We start from the raw sequence: 15,147 nt of genomic DNA on the forward strand, positions 1-15,147 counted from the left end.
ACATGGAGAGCCCAGGATGGGCTGGGGGATTCCAGGGTACACCCCCTTCCCAGAGCTGCTGGGATGGGGACACGGAATGGGACACAGGCCAGGTGTGTGCCTCAGTTTCCCGGTTTAATGCCACGGCCCCGCTCTCGCCTCGGCCCGCAGGATCCGCAGCAGCGCGGCGTGGACGCCCTCATCCATGAATCCCTGCGGAGGAGGGAGTGTGGCTTTTCCCAGGATCCCACCTTGGTGCCCCCACCCCAGAGACCCCGGGCAGGGCCGGGGGGTCCCACCTGGGCAGCCTGGAGAAGGTGGCTCCGGTACACGGCCACGGTGTCCCGGTGCTGCTTCTCCTGGACCTGGCGGGGGCACAGGGTGACACTGAGTGACTCAGAGCGACAAGAGGTTACCGAGGGTGACACCGTGTGACACCGGGCGCTGTCCCCACCTCCAGCTGGAGCTGGAGCCGGGCGCTCCGGCCCCGCAGCCCCAACACCTCGGCCGAGAGTTTCTCCGTCTCCGCCAGCAGCTGCTTCAGCTGGGGGGGCAAAGTCAGGGGCAGATTTGGGGGGGCTGGTTGCTCCCAGCGCCCCCCAGAGCCCCCTTGGTCCCTGTCAGCCCCCAAAATTCCCCTCAGTTCCCCCCTCACTCCCCGAGGTCCCCCCAAATGGGTCTGGGAGGTGGAGCAGGATGGGGATAGGGATGGGAAAGGGATGATGATGGTGGAAAAAGGACTGGGAAGGGGATGGGAAGGACATGGGGATGGATATGGGAGGGAGGGGAAGATGGGAAGGGGTCGGCAGTGGGGACAAGGACGGGAGGAGGATGCTGAGGGGAATGGGATGGTGCTGGGGAGGTCCCGTCCCCGTTCCCAGCCCGTTCCTCACCTTCCCGTCCTTATCGCGGCAGGCGCGCTCCAGCCGAGCCGCCCGCTCCCGCAGCGCTGCCAGGCTGCGCTCCAGCCCCTCGGCCGTGCCCCGCAGCTCCCGCAGCTCCTGCTCCTGCCCGGCCGCCCTCGCCTCGGCCGCCGCCGCCGCCTCCCGCCACCGCTCCGCCTCCGACCCCGCCGGCTCCGCTGGGACCCCGGCGGTGCCGAGCTCCGGGCCCTGCGGAGCGCCGGCACCCACCGCCGCCCCCGGTTCTCCCGGTATCCCGCCCTCCCCGCCGCTCCCGGGGCTCTCCCCGGCCTCTCCCTCCATCTCCGTCAGGAGCTGCAGGGCCTCGTGCTGGGACCGCACCAGCGCGTCCAGCCTCCGGTGCAGGTCCCGGAGAATCCCGGCCCCGGCGTCGCCTCCCGCGTCCCGCACCCGCTCTCCCAGCCCGTCCCGCAGCGCCCGCAGCTCCCGGCGCAGCCGCCAGGCCTCGTCCCGCTTCCCGGGATCCCGCAGCTCCCGCAGCTCCTGCTGCAGCCGCTCCCGCTCCCGGCCCAGCCGCGCCAGCTCCACCAGGAGTTTCCCGTTGCCCTCCCGCAGCTCCAGCAGCTCCTTCTCCATCCCCCCGGCCTCTTTCGGGGTCTCCTCCCGGCCCTTCCCGCCCGGAGCCGGCTCCGCGCCGTTCCCTGCGCCCCGGCACGCTGCCGCTGGCTCCCCACGGAGCTTTTCCAGGAGGATTTGGGATCCCTGGAGTATCCTGGCATGGATCTGGTCCTGGTGCTCCAGCGCCTGCTCCAGCGCCGCCGCCAGCCGCTCCCAGGCGCTCCGGCCCGCGGCCTCGTCCCGCAGGGAATCCTCCTCCTCCCGGCGCAGCTCCTGGCTCCGGGAGAAGGCGCCGGCCTTCGCTTCCCGCATTTTGGAGCACTCCTCTCCCAGCCAGGCCAGGAACGGGATCAGCGCCGGAGCCTCGGCGCTGCCGTGTCCTCCTTCCCGCTCTTCATCCCTCGTCCTCTTCCTCAGCTCCGCCACGCGCCGGGCCAGGAGCTCCAGGTAGGCGCCGTCATCCTCCTCCTCATCCTCACCCTCATCCCGCCCCGGCAGGAGCCGCACGAGCTCCCGCAGCCGCTGCCGGATGCCCTCGGCAGCTTCCTCCAGCCGCCGGCATTCCAGAGTCTTCCTCGCCAGCTCCTCCCGCAGCCGCCGGGCAGCGCGTCCGTCCCGCTCCTCCTCCTCGCCCTGGACTCCCACCTGTCCAGCACCATTCTCTGCTGGGAGGAAAAACACAATCCCGATTTCCCCATTTGTCCCTGTTTTTTCCCAATTTCCTCCTCTTTTTTCCTTTTTCTGGGGGCGCTCCAGGAGGTCTCACCTCTCCTCCCGCGCTGCGGGACCTTTCCGGTGCCATTCCCGGTGCCATTCCCGGTGCCATTCCCGATGTCCTTGTCCCTCTTGTGGCCCTGCAGCAGCTCGGCCACTTCCCGGCTGCCGTGAGCCAGCGCCAGCTCCAGCGCCGTCCTGAGCCGCGGGTGACACGGAGGGACACGGGGACACAGGGGGACAGTGAGCGCTGGCAGGGGTCACAGGTGACCCCCATCCCTTCCCCGCAGCCGTGACACCCTTGGGGACACCACGGACCGATGTCCCCAGGGCATCCCAGTGTCCCCAGTGTCCCCAGTGTCCCCAGTGTCCCCTGTCACCCACCTGCCGTCCCTGTCGGCCAGCCCGGGCTCGGCCCCTCGCCGCAGGAGCTGGGCACAAACGGCCGCGTGGTTCCCCCGCGCCGCCAGCATCAGCGGGGTCTGCCCGTGCTGGGGGGACACGCGGGGTGACCTCGCTGTCCCCCGCCACCCCCCGCTGTCCCCCTGTCCCCACTCACAGTGTCGGGGGTGTCCAGCGGAGCCTCGTGGTCGCAGAGCAGGAGGACGCTGGAGGCGCAGCCCGAGGAGGCTGCAGGGGTCGGTGTCACTGCCGGGCTCTGGGGGACCTCTGGTGTCCCCCACGTCCCGGGGTGTCCCCGGGTCCCCCCCCTCACCGGCCCAGTGCAGCGGTGTCCGGTTCTGCCCGTCCATGTGGCGCTCGTTGGCTCCGTGCTGGGGGGACAGCGGGAAGGGACCCCCGGGATGGGAACGGCGCTGGACCCCCATCCCAGCCCTGTTCCCATCCTCACATTCCTATTCCCGTTCCCATTCCCTTTCCCATTCCCGTCCCTCTCCGTACCTGCAGCAGCACCTTCACGCACTGGGGCTGGCAGGCGATGGTGGCCAAGTGCAGGGCGGTGCTGCCTGTGGGGACGGGACGGGCGCTGGGGACACCCCGGGGGACAACCGCTCCCCTAAAGGACACCCCAGATGTCCCCAGGTGTCCCCAGGTGTCCCAGGTGTCCCCAGGTGTCCCCAGGTGTCCCCACCTACCGTCATCGTTGGTCTCGTTGGCGGGGGCCCCGTGCTCCAGCAGCAGCGTCAGGCACTCGGTGAGACCCTGGGCCGCGGCCAGGTGGAGCCTGGGGGGGCGAGAGGTGGCCGTGAGCCGTGTGGCCCCTCCGGGACCCCCCCGTGTCCCCCCGCGGTGACATACGCGGATTGTCCCCTGGCGTTGAGCTTGGCGGGGCGGGCGGCCTTGCGGGCGGCCAGGGCGGCCACTCGGGCCACGTCCCCGCGAGTCACCGCGTCCAGGAGCTTCTGGTCCCGCCGCGTCCAGCTCTCCATCTGCGGGGGTGGGACCCCACATCCAGCTCGGGACCCCACATCCAGGGCGGGACCCCCAGCCCGGCACAGGACCCCCCCCTCACGCATCTCCTGCCTCAGTTTCCCCGCTCCGTGAGGGATCCCGGAGCCCCGCGGAGCCGGGAGGGGCGGAGAGGCCGCAGCGTGTCCCGGCCTGTGCCCGCCCGGCTGGTTTGGCGAGTGCCACCGAGCCGGGCTGGGCTCCAGCGTGCCACCGGGCGGGGGTGGCACCGCCACCGGGGACTGGGATTGGGACCGGGGACCGCCACCGGGAGCAGGGACCGAGACCCGGCTCTGGGAACGGGAACCGGGGCTGGGAGTCGGGATGGGCGGCGGCACCGGCAGCGGGGCCAGGGCTGGGGGCGAGCCCGTGGGAGCTGGGGGCTGCATTGGGGTCAGGATCGGGGATGAATCCGGGATGGAGGCTCAGACTGCAGCTGCCATCGGGACCAGCACCAGAACCGGGACCGGGATCGGGATTGCAGCCGGCACGGGCCCCCCGTTCCCCGCCGGGACTCACCGTCACTTGCGAGCTGGAGCAGGAGAACATCCTCTTCATGGCCGGGACCCTCGGCGACCCCCGCGGGAGCTGCCGGACCCCCGCCCCCTTCGCTCTGCCCCCCGACCCCCCCTCGCTGCGGGACCCCCGGGAGCCGCCGCTCCGGGGCCGCGTCCTCCGCCCGCCCCGCCCCGCGCCCGGTCCCGCACCCGGCCCGGCGGCTCCGGCGGCTCCGGCACCGCCCCGGGAACGGCTCCGCCCCGCAGGTGCGCCCCAAACGCGGCCCCATCGCCCCCCGGCCGAGACCCCCCGGCTGAGACCCCCCCCTCTCCCCACGGGCTGAGATCCCGCAGGTTCCGTGCGGGGCTGAGACCTCCAGCTGAGCCCCCCGCACTCACTGCCCTGATGAGACGCCCCCGCCCCGGCTGCTCCGCTCCTCCCCCAGCCCCACCCCCTTCGTTTTGGCTCCAAACTCTTCATTTTCACGATTTTCCAAATTTTTTATATTTTTCTTTTCTTTTTTTTTTTTTTTTTTTTGTCCTTTGTTGTTTTTTACAGTTAATCCGCGGGGACCCCGGCCCTCCCCGCCCCACCCTTGGGCAGCCCCCGACACCGGGGGGGGGGGTCACTGTCACCGCTGACCCAGGAACGGGAGGCTCCCCCCCTCCCCGGGGCCACCTCCCGCACCCCAAAACATCCAAATAAATAAATAAATCCCAGCAGGAAGAGGAGGAGCGCGATGTCACCCCCGCCCCCCCCGGGCTGGAGCAGGGGAGGGGGCCACGGGACCCCCCCCCCCGTTCCCATAAGGCTCCCGTGGGAATAGCAGCGTCCCCATCCCGCCTTTCCCATCGCTCCCCACAGCTGGATCCAGCCCCCGGCGCGTCCTGGGGGGAATCGTGGGGTGCTGAGGGGGCTGCGGGGGTCCCTAACTGTCCCCGTCGCCCTCCTTCAGCTCCTGGCTGTTCTCCGCCTCCTCGGGAATATCCTGCATCCTCAGGAAATCTACGGAAAAACTCCAGGTTAATCCCCGCCCCCAAATAAAATCGGGACCCCAGGGTAGGATCCGCCCCCTCCCCACCCCCAGAACGGAGACGCACCTCGGGGGCTGGCGGGGGGGGAGTGGCGGCTCCCCAAGCCCCCCTCGTCCTCCAGGAGCACGTCCAGGGTGTCCTCGCCCTCCCGCAGCCGCTCGGGATCGGCGCCCCGGAATTCCAGCTCATCTCGGGGCCCGGGGAAGGCGGGGGCGTGGAACGGGAGGCCGCCGGGGGAGCTGGGGTGGCTCAGCTGCCGGGTGGGAGCAGAGGAAGGAGGGGGGGGTCAGCCCCGAGCCCCTGCGTCCCCCACCCTCCGGGGGCTGCGGCCGGGCACGGCTCGTGTCACACAGCACCCCATCCCTCACCCGCAGCTCCCCCGGTACCCTCGGTGCCCTCCCGGTACCCCCGGTGCCACCCCCGGTGCCCTCCCAGTGCCTCCCCGGTGCCCCCGGTTCCCCCCCGGTGCCCCCGGTGCCACCCCCGGTGCACTCCCGGTGCCCTCCCGGTGCCCCCGGTGCCCCCGGTGCCCTCCCGGTACCCCCCCGGTGCCCTCCCGGTGCCCCCGGTGCCCTCCCGGTACCCCCCCGGTGCCCTCCCGGTGCCCCCGGTGCCCTCCCGGTGCCCTCCCGGTGCTCCCGGTGCCTCCCCGATGCTCCCGGTGCCCCCGGTGCCCACCGGCGGGGGGGTGAAGCTCAGGTACAGCGCGTCCCCGGCCGGGAGGCTCCTGCGCCGGGGCTCGGCCGCTCTCCGGCCCCGCGGCCCCGCCGGAGCCGGAGCCCCCCGCGCCTCCTGCAGCTCCCGCTCCAGCCGGGACCGCTCCCGCTCGCTGTCCCGCAGCCGCGACTCCAGCGCCGCCGCCTCCTGCGCCCGCTCCTGGCACAGCTGCCGGCAGCGGCTCAGCTCCTCCTGCACCAGCCCGTGCTGCCGCTGCAGCAGCGCCAGCTCCGCCCCGGGACCCGGCTCCGAGCCCCCGCTCACCGGCACCGCCGGCTGAGACCCCCGGCGGGGCCGCGGCCGCTGCAGCCCCTCCGGCAGCTGCAGCTCCAGCAGCACCTCCTGATGGGTCAGCTGGACCTGCGGGGGGCACGGAGGGAAAGGGGGCAGAGGGGGGGAGTGAGAAGAACGTTGGGAATGGGACAAAGGGAGAGAAGGTGGGAGAAAGGGGGCAGGAATGGGTTTGGGCAGGGGGCACCTCCTCATCCTCCCTCCCCGTTCCCCTGCCCCACCTGCAGCCGCAGCAGGAGCCCGTACAGGTTCACCAGGCGCTGGTTGATCTCCTGTGGGGGACAGGATTTGAGTGAACCCCGAGTGCCACGGGGCGGGGGGGCACCATGGGGCGGGCAGCACCCCCAGACCCCAAAACCCTTCCTCACCTCCTGGGATCCCCTCGGCGGGACCTGGTTCCCATTCCCGTCCTGTGGAGAGAGTGAGGTGACACCAGGGTCCCAGGGTGGGCTGGGGGTCCCCGGCTGTCCCCCCGTGCCCCCTCCCCAGCTCACCCGCTGCCCAGAGTCCGGATCCCCCCGGAATTCCAAGGAGCCGTTGATGCTGCCGGAGTCTCCGTCTGCAGGGGAAGGCTGGGTAAGCCCCGAGGGGGTCCCGGGGGTCCCCCCACCCCTGCACTCCCTCCCCCTGTCCCCCCTTACTGCTGGCGCTGGGGCTGGGGCAGCTCTCGGCCTCGGGGGGATTGTTCTGGTTCTGGTTCTGGTTCTGGTTCTGGTTCTGGTCCCGATTGCATCCCGTGAAAATCTCCTTCAGGCACTCCACTGTGGAGGGAAGGGCAGCGTGAGCTCCACGCCCCTGCCTCAGTTTCCCCATCCTGGAGCATCCCAGAACATCCTGGGGCACCCTGAGGTTTCCGTCCCAGCCCTTCCCAGCCCGGATCAGCCGTTCCCGGAGCTCCCGTACCTTCCCGGATGGCATCGTGCAGCAGCACGTCCCCGCGGGGGCCCCGGCCGGGGTCCCCAGGAAAGGGGGTCCCGCGGGGGACCGGGGAGGGCTCGGAGCAGCCGCTGCCCAGCGCCAGCATGTCCGCAAAAATCCCAACCTTGTCCTCCAGCAGCGCCGCGATCTGACGGTCGTGCTGCTCCATCCGCTCTGGAGAGGGGCGGGGGGAATTGGGGGTCAGCAGGGGTGGGGTGGGGTGGGGTGGGATGGGATCCATGGGATGGGATCCATGGGATGGGATCCATGGGATGGGATGGGATGGGATCCATGGGATGGGGTGGGAGGAACAGGGATGGGCCCCCACCTTTCAGCTTCCTCAAGGACGCTTCAGTCTCCGTCTCAATCAGGGGAAAATCCTGGCGGCTTGGGCAGCTGGGAGGGCCGGGATGGGGGGGTCAGAGCCAGGACCCCTCAGCCCCATCACCCCACACCCATCCCCCTTTTCCCCTCCAAGCGCCCACCACTGCCCACCCTGTAACCATGGGGGGGTCCCCCGGCGATTCCATGATCCCGGGGCATTCCCAGCCGTCCCCGAGTTCCCGGGACACTCACAGGCTGACGGCCTGCTGGATGACCTTCATCCAGTGGTTGCGGTCGTCCCGGGAAGCCGCGTGCACCTCGTACATCTCGGGCGGGGCCGCGCTGATCAGGAACATCCCCTTCTCCTGGTTGGCGATGTCCCGCACGATCAGGTTTTGCAGGGAGATGACGGCTGGCTTGTCCTGCGGGACCGGGGAGCGCTGGGAATGGGGAACGCTGTCCCGGAGCCCCGCTGGGGGCTGGGGTGGGGAGGGGGCGGCTCACCAGCATGGGGAAGGTGTATTTCTGGTCCTTCTCTTGCAGGAACACGAGCACGTCCGTCATCAGCAGCACCAGGACGTCTGGGATGAGCCGGGGTGAGCGCAGGGGCTTCACCCGCTGAGCCCCCCGAGCCCCAGGGCTGAGCCCAAATCCAGCCACGGAGGAGACGGGGTCTGCCAGCATCCCGCATCTCCTGGGACCCCCGTTCCACGAGAGGCTCCCCAGCATCCCCATCCCCTGCTCCCTGGACATCCCCCAATCCCCTTTTCCCCCCCACTCCCCACCTTTGAAGCGCCCGGCCGCCGTTTTCCAGAGCATCCCCCCGCTGTGCACCAGCTTCCTGCGGAGCAGCTCGTCCCTGCCGAAGGCTCCGGGGCGGCTGTCCCAGAGCAGCGGCACCTTGGCGCGGGGATCCACGCGCCGGAAAACGTCCCAGAGGCGCCCGCGGAGCTCCCAGGCGTGAACCTCCTCGTCCACGGACGAGAGCAGCTCCTTCACCAAGCGCAGCGCCCGGGACAGGTCCGCGCAGTCCCCCTCGTTGTCTGCCAGCAGGGGAGGGACGCTGGAACTCCGGCCCCGCCACGCCCCGGGGTTCCCCGCCACGCCCCGGGGTTCCCCGCCACGCCCCGGGGTTCCCCGCCACGCCCCGGGGTTCCCCGCTTCTTCCCGCCCCGGGGATCCCGGCCCCTTCCCGCCCCGGGGGTCCCCTCCCCGTCCCGCCCCGGTACCTTTGGAGTTCTTGAGGATGCGCTCGATGAGCACCGGGTACTTGGTGATGCGCTGCGTCACCAGCAGGATGCACTCGGGGACGCCGTGGCGGCGGAGGAGCGGGGACCGCGTCACCCGCTGGGGGACAGGGGGGACACACGGTCAGCAGGGCCCCAAAAGCAGAGACCCCCATCAGCAGGGACCCCCCTCCATCAGCGACCCCTCCCAAAGCGGAGACCCCCCCCAGGGCTCAGTGAGGGAGGGACACAACTTGGGGAAACTGAGGCATGGAGTTCGGAGAAGGGTTTTCCACCGGGGGACAAAGCCTGGAATGTGCGGGGGGACCCCGACCCCCATCACGGGGGTGTCTCCAGAGGATGGAGACCCCGCCCCCAGCCCGGGGTCCCCACGGAGCCCACCCGGATGAACTGCTGGAAGCGCTTGTCCCGGGCCAGCAGGTCCTTGTACTCCTTGAGCGCCTTGGTGTGCTTGCTGCAGAACTCGGCGTAGGCTTTGCGCAGCTGCTCCGCGCTCGGGCCAGAGAACTTGGCAGTGGGAAGGACGAGGGGACATCGGTGAGCGCGTCCCCCCCTCTGCCATCCCCTGGCTGAATCCCATCCCCCCCATCCCGGCTCCCCGGTGTCCCCCCCGCCCACCTGGGTGACGAGGATGTCACCGAGACGGTCGATGACGAAGTTCTTGTTGCTGTCCTGGGCCAGCGATTCCCGGCGCCGCTCCAGGAGCTGGGCCAGGAAGCGCTCGTGGATGTGGCTGAGCTCGTCGAGGCAGGGGAAGATGCGCTGGACGGTGCCGGGGTCCAGCTGCAGCTCCTCCAGCATCGCCCTGCGGAACAGGGCGCCCATGATCTTCAGCGTCCGCACGTGGTGCAGCTCCGTCTGCATCAGCTCTGCGGGGGCACGGCGCGGTCACCACGGGGACAGGGACAGCACCCCCGGGACAGGGACAGCACCCCGAGGGACAGGACAACACCCAGAGAGACAGGGACAGCACCCCCAGGACAAGGACAACACCCCAGGGACAGGGACAGCACCCCCAGGACAGGGACAGCACCCCTGGGACAGGGACAGCACCCCCGGGACAGGGACAACACCCCAGGGACAGGGACAGCACCCCGAGGGACAGGGACAACACCCCAGGGACAGGGACAGCACCCCCAGGACAAGGACAACACCCCAGGACAGGGACAGCACCCCGAGGGACAGGGACAGCACCCCGAGGGACAGGGACAGCACCCCCAGGGACAGGGACAACACCCAGGGACAGGGACAGCACCCCCAGGACAGGGACAGCACCCCCGGGACGGGACAGGGACACACCCCAGGGACAGGGACAACACCCCAAGGGACAGGGACAGCACCCCCAGGACAGGGACAGCACCCCCAGGACAGGGACAGCACCCCAGGGACAGGGACAGCACCCCCTGGGGCAATAGCACAGAGGGAACAGGACCCCAGGGACAGCCACCCAGCATCGCTGTCCCTGCATCCCCGTGTCCCTCTGTCCTGTCCCTGTGTCCCCTGTCCCTGTGTCCCCGTGTCCCCTCACCGTAGATGACATCCTGCCGCTTCATGACGTCCATGCGGTGCTGCTGCAGGAAGCTGTTATCCACCGCCAGGCTCCAGGAATCCGCCTCGAACTCCTTCCCATCCGCCTCCAAATCGCTCAGCAGCTGGCTCAGGATGACGTCAGGGCCTGCAGGTGACATCGGCAGGACATGGAGTCCCCGTGTCCCCCCCCGGGCCCTCGCGGCCCCACCGTGCCCCCACCTTCATCGATCAGCGACTCCACGGAGAGCGTCCGGTTGCGCATGTTGAGGGAATCCGTGGATTGGGACAGGATCCGCCGGATGCCCAGGGGAGAGTCATCGTTGAACGTCCTGGGGGAGGCGGTGGGACACGATGGGGACACTGGGGACACCCCTGGAGCCCCCTGTCCCCTGCGCTTCCTGCCCTTACCCTGAGATGTTTGTGGTGGAGACGCTCTTGGAGAGGGACAGGGAGGGGCGGCCGCGGCGGGGCCCCAGCAGCGTCTGCCGGAAACTCTCCGAGGGGTAGATGGCGGAATTGGGGCGCTCCCGGATGGCATCTGGGGGTGGGGGACACCGGGGGGACAGTGCTGGGACCCCCCTGTCACCCCCCGGGCTGAGCAGGGACACCGGAGGAAGGGAAGGGAAGGGAAGGAAGGGAAGGGAAGGGAAGGGAAGGGAAGGGAAGGGAAGGGAAGGGAAGGGAAGGGAAGGAAGGGAAGGAAGGGAAGGGAAGGGAAGGGAAGGGAAGGGAAGGGAAGGGAAGGGAAGGGAAGGGAAGGGAAGGGAAGGGAAGGGAAGGGAAGGGAAGGGAAGGGAAGGGAAGGGAAGGGAAGGGAAGGGAAGGGAAGGGAAGGGAAGGGAAGGGAAGGGAAGGGAAGGGAAGGGAAGGGAAGGGAAGGGAAGGGAAGCTCCCCCCACTCACTCTTGTTGCGCAGGGACACCGACTGCAGGGCTGAGCTGTTCTTCAGCAGCGCCGCCTTCTGCTGCTGCGGGGGAGCGGAAGCGTCACTGTCCTCGCGTGTCCCCGGTTCCCGCATCCCCCCGTTCCCTCATCCCCCGCCAATCCCCGCCTGGCGTCACCCGCGCTCACCTTCTGCTTCACCTTGGTGCAGTTGGGCAGGGTGTCCTTGCAGCGGTTGTGGATGGTGACGTTGCAGGCTGGGGGACACGGAGAGGTGACGGAGAGGCCACGGGGACCCTCCTGCCACCCCTCCTCCCCCGGATCCTGGCAGAGCGACGGGAGCAGATGTGGTGGGAATGCGGGTGGATGCGGATCACCCGGCGCTGCCGGAGCTGCAGCTGCCAGGGAGCAGCTGCCCCAACCCCGAGGGCACCGTGCCAGCCTGGGGCCACCAGAGCCAGCCCAGGGGCCACCAGAGCCAGCCCGGGGCCACCAGAGCCAGGGAGCCAGGATGTGCCAAGGCAGAGAAACCATCTCGTGCTCCAGGGAACAATCCCAGCAGGATCTGGGCTCTGGGAACGGGCACGATGGTGCCCATGTGGCAAAGCCACCCCAGAAAAGTCATCTTGGAAAAGCCACGGTGGCACAGTCATCCTGGCAAGGCCACCCTAAAAAAGCCGTCCCAAAAAAGCCGCCCCGGCAAAGCCACTGCGGCAAATCCAATCTGGCAAAGCCACCCCAGCAATTCCGCCCCAGCAAAGCCACCCCAAAAAAAGTCATCCCAAAAAAAGCCTCCTCAGAAAAGCCACTGCGGCAAAGCCACCCCGGCAAAGCCGCCATGGGGAAGCCACCCCAGAAAAAGCCACCCTGGCAACTCCAGGCTGGAAAAGTCTCTGCGGCAAAGCCACCCCAGCCAAGCCACCCCAGAAATTTCAGCCTGGCAAAGCCACCATGAAAATTTCACCCTGGTAAAGCCACCCTGGCAATTCTGCCCTGGCACATCCACCCCAGGAAAGCCATCCTGGCAAAACCACGATGGAAAAGCCATCCTGGCAAATCCACCGCAGCAATTCCGCCCTGGCAGAGCCAACCTGGAAAAGCCACCCTGTCATACCGAGCCCAGCCCTGCCACCCTGGCAAAACCGTGATGGAAAAGACACCCCGGAAGAGCCATCCCAGAAAAAACCACTGCGGCAAAGCCACCCTGGCAACTCCACTCTGGAAAAGCCACCCCGGCAATGCCACCCTGGCAAAGCCACTGCAGCAGAGCCACGGTGACAATTCTGCCCTGGAAAAGCCACCCCGGCAATGCCACCCCGGCAAAGCCACTGCAGCAGAGCCACGGTGACAATTCTGCCCTGGAAAAGCCACCCTGGCACAGCCACCCTGGCAATGCCATCCCATCAATGCCACCCCATCAATGCCACCCCATCAATGCCACCCCATCAATGCCACCCCATCAATGCCACCCCGTCAGTGCCACCCTGTCCCTCCTGCCCTGGCACATCCCCCCCTGTCAAATCCCTCCTGGCACCCCCCGCCCGGCACATCCGCCCGGAATTTCCCTCCCGGGTCCCCATCCCGGCTCTCACTGGGACACACGAGCGCTTCCTTGGCCGTGATGCTCTTGTTGCAGGCGAAGCACATGGTCATGCCGGACACGGAGATGGTGGTGAAGAGGTGCCCGTTGGTGTAACGCGCGTCCTTCTCCTTCCCCTCCTTCATCCTCTCCTTGTCCTTGCCCTGCCCGGACAGCGGCACCGGACGCCTGACGGGGCTGCGGCACCGCGGCCGCCCCGCGGGCCCCCCCGCCGGCCTCGGGACGCGGCTCATGGCCGCGGGGAGCCGGGCGGGCTGCGGGAGCGGCCGCTGCCCCGCGGGCTCGGTGGGGAGCCCGGAGGACGGGGAGAGAGCCCCCCGCTCCCTGCGCTCGCTGCCGCTTCCCAGCATCCCGTCTCCACGGCAACCGGAGGCTGCGGGAGAGGATCCCCCCCGCCCCGGCACGGCCCCCCCGGCGCCAGCCCCAATGGGGACGGGGTGCGGGGGCGCAGCCGGGGGTGACGCTGCCCCGTGGGGGGTTGGGGACATCGTCCCGCGCCCCCCGCCTCCTATTTTTAGCCGAATTGGGGGGTTTCACCCTTTTCCCCCCCGCAAAACGCGGGGTCGGGAGCCGGCTGAGCCGCCGCGGGGATGGTTCGGGGGGCGGGGGTCGGTTCGGGTTTCAAAAGGGGAGCGAGCCGGCGTCACCCCGAGTGTCCCCGCGCTCGCCTCGGACCCCCCCGCGCCCCCACGGGCACAGAGACGCCTTTGTGCCCCCCCTCGCCACCCCCGCGGCCCCGGCCGTGCCTGGCACCGGGGCTGAGCCCGGCGGGCCGGGGCACTCGGGGCTCCAACCAGCAGCCCCCCAAAACTGCGGCGCTCCGGGACCCCCCCGCTCCCCTTCCCGGTGCCCGTCCCTGCTCCCGAACCCCCCCGAGAGCGGGGGAGAGGCTGAGAGACCCCCGGGGGGGGAGGGAGAACGGGGGCGCCACGGGGCAGGAGTGGGACCCCAAGGATGGGAGTGGGACCCCAAGGAAGGGAGTGGGACCCCCGGGGACACCAATGGGACCCCCGGGGACACCAATGGGACCCCCGGGGACACCAGTGGGACCCCGCGGATCAGGAGAGAGACCCCTCGGAGCACCGAGGAGACCCCTCGGGACACCAGTGGGACCCCACTGCTGGGGACCCCAGGGTCACCCCGAGTCCCCGGGCGGGGGTCGCGGGGGGCTCACCCGCTCGCGGCTCAGGGGTCCCTCCGCCTCCCCGTCCGCCGGGAACGGGGCGCAGGAGCAGCAGCACATCCCGAACCCCCGAGCCCCGGCCCCCCCCCGGCCCCGGCGGCGCCTCCGGCCGCGACATCGGCCGCGACATCCGCCCCGCGCGCGATTGTTCCCGCCCGCTTGTTTGTTTGCCTTTGATTTTTCCCTTTGCTCCGCCGGTTTTGTTTGTTTTTCTTTTCTTTTCCTCCGTTTTTTGTTCGTTTCTTTCCTTTTTTTTCCCCCCTCTCCGTTTTTTCCTCTCATTTTTTGTTTTTTTCTTTGCTTTCCCTTTATTCTTTTCAGCCTTTTCCCCCCGATATTTTCCCTTTCTTCCCTTTATCTTCCTGCTCTTCTTTTCCACCCCCGATTTTCTTTCCTCTTTTTTCGTTCTCCCTTTATTTGCCGCCTTCCCCCTTTTTTACTATTTTTCCTTTTTTATGCTTATTCCCCCCTTTTTACAGCATTTTCCTTTTTAACTGATTTTTCCTCCTTCATTGCTTTTGCTCCTCTTTCTCCCCTCTTTTCCTCCCTTCTCCCTGCTTATTTCCCCCTTTTTTCTCCTTATTTTCCTTTTCTCCGCTTTTTTCCCCCCAATTTTTCCTCCCCCCCCTTTTTTTTTCCCCCTGACCGTTTTTCTTCTTTTCCCCCTGACTTTTCTCCGTTGCCGATTTCCGCGTTTTCCTCCCCGTTTTGGGCCCTCACCCCCCCCGAAGGAAACCGAACCGCGCCAGACAAAGGCGGGAGCCGCGGCCGCTTCCTGCCCGCCCCCCCGGACCCCCCCGGGACCCCCCCGGGACCCCCCCTACAAAACCCTCAGGGGAAGGGGGGGTCACACCCGCGCAAGCGCTGCCGCCCCCCAAAAAACACCCCGGGAGAATTTGGGGTCCCGCATCCCTCACCGGGGGGGGGGGGGGAACCACGGCAGGTTTGGGGGGGTCACGGTGCCCCCGGGAGGGACATTTGGGGGACACGAAGCCCTAAAGACCCCGAGGGCGGGGGGGGGGGTGTCAGCAGCCCCCCAAAACCCCCGAGCGGTGGAGACCCCAAGGCAAAGACCCCCGCGCCCCCCGCGCCCCCCGCGCCCCAAGCCCCCGCACGAACCGGGGTGCGCCGGGACACGCGGCTGCTCCGGGAGGGGAATTTCGGGGTCCCCGCACTTCCGACCCCCCCCGGCGCTGGGGGCGGAGGAAGTTTCGGTGCTTTAAATAGAGACGGCGGTTTTGGGGTTCCTGTTCCGGCCCGGGGCCCCCCCGAGCCCAAAACCCCGCGCGCAGCTCGGGGGAGTTTCTGGGGGGCTGTCAGACCCCTCGGGGCCACCCCGCCA

The 15,147-nt window shown here is 69.0% G+C and overlaps 2 protein-coding genes across 3 annotated transcripts; both read right to left on the minus strand.

Annotated features, from left to right (window-relative positions):
• Window positions 1-3: 3 nt before the first annotated feature.
• LOC131590557 (ankyrin repeat domain-containing protein 35-like) lies at window positions 4-4,178 on the minus strand. Its single transcript, XM_058860715.1, has 11 exons — window positions 3,432-4,178; window positions 3,269-3,357; window positions 3,075-3,139; window positions 2,890-2,947; window positions 2,734-2,804; window positions 2,559-2,665; window positions 2,227-2,372; window positions 873-2,125; window positions 434-523; window positions 279-344; window positions 4-192 (listed from the first exon to the last, which is right to left on the minus strand). The coding sequence occupies exons 1-11, from the start codon at window positions 3,968-3,970 to the stop codon at window positions 115-117; spliced, it is 2,562 nt and encodes an 853-aa protein (XP_058716698.1). The 5' UTR covers window positions 3,971-4,178; the 3' UTR covers window positions 4-114.
• A 422-nt stretch (window positions 4,179-4,600) lies between these two features.
• ARHGEF2 (Rho/Rac guanine nucleotide exchange factor 2) lies at window positions 4,601-13,819 on the minus strand. 2 transcript variants are annotated; one of them, XM_058860631.1, is made up of 22 exons: window positions 13,797-13,819; window positions 12,615-12,765; window positions 11,212-11,279; window positions 11,044-11,104; window positions 10,549-10,678; window positions 10,360-10,469; window positions 10,139-10,285; window positions 9,229-9,479; window positions 8,992-9,117; window positions 8,593-8,710; window positions 8,149-8,406; window positions 7,868-7,944; window positions 7,616-7,785; window positions 7,368-7,435; window positions 7,025-7,213; window positions 6,763-6,882; window positions 6,616-6,680; window positions 6,490-6,531; window positions 6,343-6,393; window positions 5,792-6,190; window positions 5,180-5,366; window positions 4,601-5,084 (listed from the first exon to the last, which is right to left on the minus strand). In XM_058860631.1, exons 2-22 carry the CDS (start codon window positions 12,745-12,747, stop codon window positions 5,008-5,010), a joined length of 2,847 nt encoding a protein of 948 aa, XP_058716614.1. In that variant the 5' UTR covers window positions 12,748-12,765; window positions 13,797-13,819; the 3' UTR covers window positions 4,601-5,007. The 2 variants fall into 2 exon arrangements, with proteins under 2 accessions (XP_058716614.1, XP_058716613.1); XM_058860630.1 differs by having other exon boundaries at window positions 11,044-11,107.
• Window positions 13,820-15,147: the final 1,328 nt, after the last annotated feature.

This window comes from Poecile atricapillus, chromosome 33, assembly GCF_030490865.1.
Source record: "Poecile atricapillus isolate bPoeAtr1 chromosome 33, bPoeAtr1.hap1, whole genome shotgun sequence".
NCBI classification, from domain to species: domain Eukaryota; kingdom Metazoa; phylum Chordata; class Aves; order Passeriformes; family Paridae; genus Poecile; species Poecile atricapillus.